Raw genomic sequence first — 10,879 nt, 5'->3', positions numbered from 1 at the left:
CATATAGTATAATATATATATATATTTTAATACGATACGAATATGTCCGGTCAATACGATTTGACATCTCTAGGAAAAAAATTTTGGGGGGGGGGGGGGGGGGGGAACGGGACTTTAATTAAACAAATGATGATCGACGACTTTGTCATCTGGTCGTTGGCCCTGGTTTTGTGAACCTTAATATAAATAAACCCGTCTGGAGAAAGAACCACACACACACATTTATATTGTGAGTATTCTCGTTGGCTTCTCAACCTAAATCTCCCTTCAATTGGTTAACAAATAACACCGCCAATTAACGGCCAAAGTGTGTGTATTTATATATACACGCCAGAGGTAAGGAATTATTGCTTGAATGGATCTCCCATCTCGAGAAATATGGTACAAAGTGAACGACAAAGAGATCGTGTGTGTGTGTATAGAAAGAACGAAATTGGCTGCAAAAAATAACAATAATATTCATTGGAAGGAAGTAGATAGATAGATAGATAGCAACGTCTTCATTGCCCATGACCTGACACAAATTACCTTCCGTACTTATTAATTATTTATGAGGCAATTACACACACATGCCCACATGCACACACTCTTAGAAATTAAGCTCCCAGACTCTTCTACTATTCGATCCCTTTATTCTATCACAAAGAATTTCTCGGGCGGGCTCCTGAAAGTGCGCTTAAAAGCATCCCATCCTCCCCCTTTCCGCAAATAAAGAGGGGTCCCCCTAATCCCCATTTGCGGACAAACAGAGAAAAGAGATCTACACTACTCTGCAGAGATCATTATGGAGAAATTTTCTTCCAAGTGCACCAAAGCATACCCATATTAATTAGAAAAAATTTAATTGTAAAGGATTATATACATTTAATATATACATATATTTAATATAATTGATTAGAAAGTAAATTTTATTAAAAATAGTATTAATTTAAATTTAAAATATAAAGGCAATAATATTAATACGTAGATTAATACGTAAATTTGTTTGTACATAATAAAACTCAATTAATTATAAGATATTTTTTTTAATAAAAAAAATTATGTGAGTGTTGGTACGTAATTTAGTACGCCAAACCACTTATATTTAGTAAGTTCCGATAATTATATATAGGATAATTATCTCTGCACTCACTTTTCTTTTTTAGCTTTTTTAGAAGTAAATAAAAATAAGGATAATGATAGCGTTAATATCCTTCTACTACTTATTTATTATTTTTTTATATTTATTTTTTTTTATTTTACTTAATAGTTAAAGAAGTGACTATTAATAAAATTATAAATTTTTTAATTTTTTTAATGATTTATAAGATAGGATGTTAAAAATAATACTTAAAAGAAAATGATAAAAAAAAATTTCAAATATACTATAAGTAATAAATAGATGGTAAGACGCGGGTAACAACCTATCACTAACCAATGAATAAACCAATCAGTAATTTTATTTTTTAATTTTTTATGTATCATGGACTTGCAAAAGTGGACCTGCTGACTCAGTACAGCAAACTGATGATTAATTGGCGATTGACAAAGCCAGCAGTAGAGCATGGTCCCCATGCAGACTCTCTCTGCTTGGAAAGCTCCAACTAAATGAGTCCCGGCCAGCTTCTGAAAAGTGTTTCATGACTTCACTTGGGTACCCTAAATATTGAGTCCCATTAATCCCTTCCATCTAACTCAGAAATAGATTTTATTATTTTGATCATTATATACGTTTTTTAGACATTGATATATAGCTAGTGATCTTATATATAATCTCTCATGAATATTTTCGTAACAAATATCATTGGCTTGACTATTAATTGTCTGACACGTTAACGATAATCTCATACAAATAATATTGAACAATATCATGATACAAAAGTGTTGTAAAAGGTGTTATAAGAATAAGATTTAACACGTGGGAATAGTTCTTACTTTGCTTAAGAGTAGCCTACCTTACCCTATAAATTACTAGAAGTTGTGAAAGTCGATCCCCTGGAGGCTGGGACCTTAATTTCTACAGGCACCCCCGGTGGTGGCCTCGCCGTAAAATTTGAAGACGTAAACAGTACTTTGGTGTAAAACCTAGCCATGAGGGAACTCACTGAACGGAAACATTAGAAAAATAAGCACTAAAATCAACCAAAGTACTACTCGATATATATAAATAAAAGAAGTTAGGTCATCATAGATAATGCAGTACTGGATTTCACTTAAAAACAAGGAAAAAAAGGCCATATCTCTCTCTACCCTGCATTCGTTCCTCTCAAACTTGTAGATGGGAAGAGAGACAAATAGCTTGAAATTTGATCCCCTATGTTTGCCTAGATCTTTTTACATACTTTAATACTGTATGTTTCTGTCTCTTATTGCAACTTTCTCAGTTCCTTCTCTTCAAAGTATCAATCCTCTCTCTTTTTAAGTTTTAACCATCATTTCTCTACCTTTCCTTCTTCTCTTCTGCTATCCCCAATCACGCCGTCCAATCAAACCAACCAATAGATGAAGATCCAGTGTGATGTCTGTGGCAAAGACGAGGCCTCGGTGTTCTGCACCTCCGACGAGGCTGCTCTCTGCGATGCCTGCGACCACCGCGTCCACTACGCCAACAAGCTCGCCTCCAAGCATCAACGCTTCTCTCTTCTCCACCCTTCGTCCAAACAAGTCCCTCTCTGCGATATTTGCAAGGTATAGATCACCACAACTGCCGAAACCCTTCTTTTGGCTGATACTTGCACGTTCTTGGCAAATCAATGTTTTATTTTCTAATTCCTTTATTATGAACATGTTAATTTGTGTAACGGGACTTTTGTATTTGGTTATATGATTTGGGTTCTCGGTAGGAGAGAAGAGCTTTTCTGTTCTGTCAGCAGGACAGAGCGATTCTGTGCAGAGAGTGTGATTTCCCGATTCACACTACCAACGAGCACACCCAGAAGCATAATAGGTTTCTTCTTACAGGGATTAAGCTCTCTTCTACCGCTACTCTCTATAAGTCCTCCTCCTGTATCGCTGTTTCAACCAACGGCTATGATTCTGTTCCTGATTACAAGTCTCAGCTTAGGATCAAGAACTCAGTTCCTGCTTCTGATCTTACAAATTCACAGCAAACTTTGCTGGCCAAAAACTCAGTTTCGACCACAACAACACTAGTCACTGATCACAAAGGAGATGATCAAAACTTGCCAGCGAACCAAACAAGTAGCATATCGGAGTACTTGATAGAGACTCTTCCGGGATGGCACGTTGAGGACTTTCTCGATTCAAGTCCTACTCCTTTTGGTTTCTATAAGGTTTGCGTCGCTAACTCCAAACACTTTTGGCTTCACTTTTGGATCTCAAGTGTAATATTCTCCATCTTTGTAATTGAAAGCAGAGTGATGACAGTGTATTGCCGTTTCTGGATGCTGATCTTGAGAGCAATATGGATACTTTCTCGCCTGAGATTAATTTCGGAGTCTGGGTCCCTCAACAACCTGCTCTTCAGTGTCCCCAGAAAATAGCAGGGCAGAATGTGTTCAAAGAGAGGAAGGAAGCTACAAACATAAAATTCAACAGAAGGTGCATGGAGGATGGTTTCACCGTTCCAGAAATTAACCTTCCTTCGATTGGCTCCAAGAGATCTAGACCTTTTTGGTAGAACAAAGAAACCTGCAGATATAATTAGGTGCATGGAGAATGGTTTCAGTACCGTTCCACATATTTTCCTGATTTGGCTTGAATGTTGTTTTCTTTACTTTCCGAGTTAAGTTAATTTGTCTTTCCATCTCCAGGTTTAGCTTTCATAGTTTTGTCTATCTTTCTGCTTGTACTTGCGAATGCATGTACCTCATGTGTAAATATCAGTTTCAATTTACGGAGCTTTTGCCTTGCTTAACATGTAATTTGCAGAGGCTAATTATATGTAGCTAGGCGCTTAACCTAATTCCATTTTGACATGAATTTTGATTTCAATCTTGCTAAAATAAGGACGAGGAAAATACACTTTGGGTGTTTCACATGACATCTTCCATTCTCAAATTAAAATAATATCATGCGATCGATGCATATATATAATTGCAAAATTATTGATATATAGTCCTCATGACTTGGTCGAAGAATATGAAAAGGTTTTCACAGTTACAAAAATCCAAAGAGCAAAGCCTTACCAAAATAAAACAGCTTGCCTACAGGTGTATAAACTATAAATATATATATATTATATATATATATATATGCAAGCTGATACATTCAAGAGACCCATACAGAAGAAGAAGAAGAAGAAAATTAACCATGCAGTAAAACAAGCAGTACTACTGGAACCATGCAGTAACACGACTCATTTTGGCTAAACCATCATGATCTGCTAGAAATTGGTCTAGACTTGTACATTCTAACAGTGAAAAGACTAACGAATGGTAATTGCTCTGTGTAATTCTAGATATAATCGGTAATAGTACTCAAATCTTGACGGATAATGTAAAGTTAAAACGTCCTGTCGAAGCTGGGTGTAAAATGAAGAAGAAGACAAAATGCCCTCACAATAATAACCGGATCAGAATTTCGAAGTCATGACAGTACTACGTACAAGCACAATTTTTTGGCATGATTTTAATTTTGGTTGGGCGGGATATCAATATATATAATTAAGTTCTTCCAGTAACGTGCTTCAGATTGGAAACTGTAACATCATGTATATATGGTATACGTTGGAATTAGTAAATGATAACGATGGTGAAATCCATGTAGATGGAGAACCCAAAAGGCCGGATGGTCTCATTTTGTCCGAATCAAGATTTTTCTTCGTGGGGACTAGTGCTGCGTCCTTTTCATTATTCTTAGGTGGAAAAAATTTGTCTGATGACCCATGTTTGTTTAAAAAGAAGAAAGAAGAATATATATATATACATATATGTAGTTATAGAATATGTACGTATAATACAGTTGTTTTGAAAAAAAAATAAAATTAATTATTAAAAAATTATTTTTTTTATGTAAGTCTCGTATTTATTTATTTTTTTAAAATAATTATATAATACTTACGTATTCTGTAACTATCATTTCGATTTCACGTTTATTTTGGTTTTCCTATTGTCTCTGTGTTTTACTTTTCCTCTCAGTGAAGATTTATTTTTCTACATATGGGGTTTTTAATTTTTTAGATGCCAGAGGATAAGGGCATTTTCGTAAAATCTGCACATAACATGGCAGAAAGTCGGAATTGGTATAAGTAGATGAGATGGAACGTTCGATGGTGGTGGTGAAAATTTAATAATTTATGAGACGTCTAAGGAAGATATGGAGAAATCCAGAGAAGAAGGGATGGTGTCGTTTTGTCTGAATGCAGAGATGTAGGTTTTTGATATTTGAGAAAAGCTTGTATGCCGCCAATTCTTGACCGTTATAGTATATCTTTCTGAAAATTTTTTTAACTTAATAATTAAAAAAGTGATTTTAAATTAATTAATATATTTTTTTATGTTTTAAAAATATTTAAATATATTAAAAAAATATAAAAAATGTAATGTTTTGAATATCGTATTAGATGTCATATCGGTCAAGTCATTAGAATAAAATATTTTGATACCGATACCATTTCGAGATAGTCGATATATGAATAAATTATATATAAAAATTATATTTTAAAATAATTGTCTATATATAAATAAAATATATATAAATAGATATATATTTAAATTATAAATAGTATAATCTAAATTTAAAGTTAAAAAATAAATATATAATTAAAAAAAAACAAATTAGAGGTCGAAATTTTAACCGATACGGGCCGAAACACATGCTGGTAGGAGAATTGATATTTTTCTTCGTGGGGACAAGTGCTAGCTAGCTGCATCGTTTTCATTATTAATCCTAGATGGAAATTTTGTTGGGTTTTAATATTTTAGTACTTGGTCCAGTACTAGACGACGTAGTAGTGATCATGATACCCTTTTTCTTTCGGCCTTTTGGCCGGTCGGGACTTTTTTTGGTAGGTACATGCATCATTATTATTTGCCTTACCTTTCTGATGTGTCCAGCTAAAAGTAAACCTTTTTTCCGGCATTCAGGCCTAAGCCCAGGTGTTTTGATACGACGACTTGATGATCAAGACCCTTAAGCGCATCATAATCAATGAGTTCTAGATTTTTTTTTTCCCCCTTTCTACAATGATCTGATTAACCCAGCTTTAGGATGATTATTTATTTATTAAGAACTTATCCCATCATATGTTATTCCTGTATAATATATAGCAGATCACGAACTGCACATGCAGTACTGCTATTGAAACTGTTTTTTATATTTCCATTATATCTCAAGAATATTTATAGAAGGTGCCTTTATAAGCGTGTGCTAACAGATTTACAAAGGCTAAAATATTCTAGACCTAAATATGTGGTTTGTTACAAGAGGTACAACACATGCAGCTCATTTGATTACGTGATTGCACCAGATTCCTTGGGCTGTGATGCATGTGAGTTGGAAGTTTCTGCTGGGACGATATTAGCCTTGACATCCCCCAAGTCAAACTGCAAATGTTGAAGGCAAAGACTTGAACACAGAGTTGTAAATCGTGCCGCTAAGAGTGGTTTGGTAAGTTTGTCTACAAGTTGATCATTTCCAGAGATGAAAGCCATTTTCAGTGATTTATTTAGAACACGATCACAAACAAAATGGAGATCGATCTCAACGTGCTTTGTCCGTGCATAAAAAACCGGATTACATAAGAGGTAAGTTGCTCTCATATTATCACAATAGATTAAAGAAGCACGATTAAGGTTGACACCAAGATCCTGACAAAGGTGCTGCAGCCAAATGACTTTGATAGTAGCATTTGCAACGGCTTTGAATTTAGCTTCGGCGGAGGAACGAGCAATGGTTGGTTGCTTCTTTGAAGACCAAGAGATCAAGTTAGCATCAAAGAAGATGCAGAAGCCACTAGTTGAACACTTGTCGTCATGACACCCATCCCAATCGGCGTTGGAAAAAGCTGTGATGTTAGAACAAGATGAAGGGAAAAGCTGCAGATTGAGGTTTGATGTGTGCTTAAGGTATCTCAAGATACGCCTAACAGCTTGCCAGCGAGGTACATGAAAAGCATGTATGAATTGGCATACCTTGCTGATTGCAAAAGCGAGATCCGATTGTGTAAATGATAGGTATTACAACGAACCAACCGTCCTGTGATATAACGTGGGATCTTCAAATAAATTCCCAGCGAATGCACTAAGCTTGTCTGAGGTGGCCATCGATGATTTCACAGGGAAGTAAGCCATTGGAGTTGAACGTTGCTTCTATGCCCAGGAAGAAATGCAAGCTGCCGAGATCAGTTATAGGGAAGTCAGTCTTCAGTGCAAAAATGAGATCAGAGATGCATTGAAGTGAGGAGCCCGTGATCAATATATCATTAACATAAACCAACACAAATATTGTGATGGAGCTAGACATGCGTAAAAATAGCGATGGGTCATCTGAAGAGATGGTAAATTCAAGATCAACCAAGCGGTAACTCAACCGAGAATACCATGCACAAGGTGACTGGCGAAGGCCGTAGATGGCTTTATGTAACCTGCACACATGAGACGGAAATTGAGAATGAGAGAATCCAGGTGGTTGGGTCATGAAGACAGTTTCGGTGAGCGGACCATACAAGAATGCGTTCTGCATGTCATATTGCTGAATGGGTCACCGTTGAGAAACTACTAGAGCAAGGACAAGTAGAACTATTGTGGCCTTTACAATTGGACTAAAGGTTTCTTCAAAGTCTATACCAGACTGTTGAAGAAATCCCTTAGCGACGAGCCGTGCTTTCCGACGTTCGATTAATCCATCGGCAAGTTGTTTAGTTCTGAAAACTTACTTGCAGGTAACCATGTTAATGGCCTAGAAAGATGGAACTAAGGACTAAGTATGATTGGCAAGGAGTGCGTTAAACTCATTGGCCATTGCCTCACGTCATTCAGGATGCTTCCGTGTAACTGTGAAGTTGGAAGAGGTTTTAGGGATGGAGTCGGTTTCAGTAAAGTGAGCACGTGGAAGGGGCCATCTTACAGTGCCATCAGTGAACTGTCGAGGACGTTGGGTGTTGGTCCGTGATTGAATCACCATTGAGTGTGCATGTTGTTGAGGCCTCAATGCAAATTTTGTGCTTCAATTTAATAAGATCTTAAAAATATTATTTAAAATATAAATAATTGATTGTATTAAATACTAGATTTAATATTATAGAGCCTTGCACACATTAAAAAATATAAAAAATTATTTAAAATTTTATTTAATAAAATGATTTTAATTTTTTTTTTCAAAATAAATTTTAAAGAATATACTTCATTTTTATTTTTGAGAGTCTTGTATAGGTGGGACCTTATGGCCTTGCCAATGAGTCGGTCCTGGGAAGAGTTGAAGCTTCTCTTTCCTCTGTACAGGTTTTGATTCGGTGATGATTTCTATAGATTGATGAGTCTCTTTCTAAGCCGGCTCGGGGGATAGGCAAGTTTAATGTGAACTTCGCATAATTGTCTGGTATGCCTGGAAACATCGATCACAGTGAACGTACGACGTCACTGATGAGGGCATGACACAGGCCCATTGCGACAAAAAGGCTGGTGAAGCCGCACTTGGATTCATGTCAGCCTCGTGCTCGACCGTAATCGAACTCTCTTTAAAGTTCCACCGACTGCACGACATCGACATATGTAACCTTCATTGTCAGTCTTGATCAGCTTAACTGATATATACTACCTATATAATTATGCGCATTATCAGCTCAAATATATGAATTATCGATCGTTTTATTTCAATTACCCAATGGGCGGACCAATTAGCATGTGCTTTGTGGTGCGGTTTATATATATATATGGAAAATGATATTGTGACGATTGAGTTTTAATTTTTTTAATAGTTAAGAAAATAATTATTAATAAATTTATATATATTTTTAAATAATTAAAGATATTTAAAAGAATAAATCTTTTTAAAAAAAGTACAAATACATTAGAGGACATGCCCAGTGATACACGCTGGGCGACATATATAATATATATATAGCACCGTTCTTATATACATAGAATGCTTGTGGGGGAAAACCATTTAATTCTTGAAGGAACATTATTATATATATATTAATGTTCATGCAGATTCTACACCTTGTTATAAGTTGTATGCGCGTAAATACAGCACTTATTCATGAAGTTGTCGTAAAATATATTCATTATAATTATGTAAAAAAAAAATTAAATATCAATAATTTTATATCCGATTGATGTAATAGATTTTCAAATCAATAATACGTTAGTATACTATATATAGTACTATAATCGTCGCACATTTTTTGTGAATTGTTAAACATGATGAAACAAGTCTATTAGTTTTAAATACTTGAAAAGGGACACCAAAAGATTCCTCATCTCACTCTTAATTACTTAATCGTCATCCATCAATTCTAGAGTTTGATATTTTGAAGAATATAAATTATCTAACGATTAATAAATAATATCATATTTATATAGTGGGATCACGAGAATGAGATAAATAAAAAAATTGTAATATACAGCAGACGAACTCACACAATAAAAGATAAGGTATGAACCGTGTGAATTTAATGATCATAAAATCCAGCTACATCAGATGTAGGTGTCACGTGTCCTAAAATCAGTTTTACGCGCATATACAAAAACAAAAAAAAGAACCCACCTCACATGATCCAATACCATGAATTTCTTTCTTTGTATGAGCAGAATCGATCCGGTTAGCTAGCTAGTAGCTAGGCAAAACTCATCTGCACTTTAGGTCTATTATGGCCGGTTATGTGCTGTACGGTCTTCGAGATCTCAAGACAGTAACGGCCGGCCTGTTAAAAAGTTGGAAGAAGATAACGAACGGCGACGTTGGTTTTGGATAAGCTAGGAAGAGAGACATGATGATCATCTATACTGCAAGCTGCCAAAGGGGCAGGGCGATCATCTCGCTTTGTCTCAATGCAGCATTTCCTTTGTGGGGACTAGTGCTGCAGTGCACCATGCATCTCTTGTCTGGGCTCCTGAGATTTTGTTGCATGGATTTATGTTATTTTACCCTAATATTTGATACATATATAAGAATATATAATAGTACTACTCTTCATTCTTAATTTATTATCATTAGTCGCACTGTCGATAGGTATGTTATACATTAAGTGAGTTTATATATAGATCGAGTAATTAGATAAACAACCATTTAAAACGTGGCACATCAGTCAGTATAAAATCCAGAACCTAAAAAAAATAATATTTATCTAAGTATAATATATCATATCTAATAATTAACGTTGATATATAAATTGCTTATATGGAACCACTTTAAAACAATGTAAAGTTGTAAACCCCAAGTAAATGTTTAATATTATATATATATATGATCATGATCATGATTTATTGCATGCAAATTGCTATGATGTCTTGAATTCAACTCTATTTATAATGTTTTGGCCAACAATTATATGACGATATCTGTTGCACATGAGTTTTTTCTTTGTGGTCGGACGAATAAATTAATTTGACTCAAATTAAGGCGCAATGGTCGGATACAACTCGATCGATCTGATCGGTCCTGCTGAGATGGAGACGCAGTCCAATTATATATGTGGATTATAGATCCAATTACTACTCACAATTATTTTGCCTAGCCTTTTAATTTTGTGCACCAAATAATATTAATAATTAAGAGAAATATTTTAGTTACAAAAGAATTTTATCAAAGTAAACTTTCATATTGATTTGACTTGATCATGTGGTAGCTAGTAGTACTCCGTTAGATAGTAAAATTATTTTTATTATAAAATAGATATAATGTAGCACATGAAACCACGTCATTTTATAAGTTTATTTTAGTGAGATCATTTTGTAGTTGAGTACTAGCATTGGTTGTAAGAAAATAAACTTAATGG

At 34.9% G+C, this 10,879-nt stretch overlaps 1 protein-coding gene across 2 annotated transcripts; it reads left to right on the top strand.

The window, feature by feature from the left end:
* The first annotated feature begins 2,196 nt into the window (after positions 1 to 2,196).
* On the top strand, positions 2,197 to 3,839 carry LOC121261660 (B-box zinc finger protein 21-like). 2 transcript variants are annotated; one of them, XM_041164127.1, is made up of 4 exons: positions 2,197 to 2,667; positions 2,823 to 3,272; positions 3,356 to 3,637; positions 3,674 to 3,839. In XM_041164127.1, the coding sequence occupies exons 1-3, from the start codon at positions 2,482 to 2,484 to the stop codon at positions 3,617 to 3,619; spliced, it is 900 nt and encodes a 299-aa protein (XP_041020061.1). In that variant the 5' UTR covers positions 2,197 to 2,481; the 3' UTR covers positions 3,620 to 3,637; positions 3,674 to 3,839. The 2 variants fall into 2 exon arrangements, with proteins under 2 accessions (XP_041020061.1, XP_041020060.1); XM_041164126.1 differs by having other exon boundaries at positions 3,356 to 3,839.
* The last annotated feature ends 7,040 nt before the right edge of the window (positions 3,840 to 10,879 follow it).

This window comes from Juglans microcarpa x Juglans regia, chromosome 4D, assembly GCF_004785595.1.
Source record: "Juglans microcarpa x Juglans regia isolate MS1-56 chromosome 4D, Jm3101_v1.0, whole genome shotgun sequence".
Taxonomy (NCBI): domain Eukaryota; kingdom Viridiplantae; phylum Streptophyta; class Magnoliopsida; order Fagales; family Juglandaceae; genus Juglans; species Juglans microcarpa x Juglans regia.
This window is presented reverse-complemented; position numbering and strand designations above follow the sequence as displayed.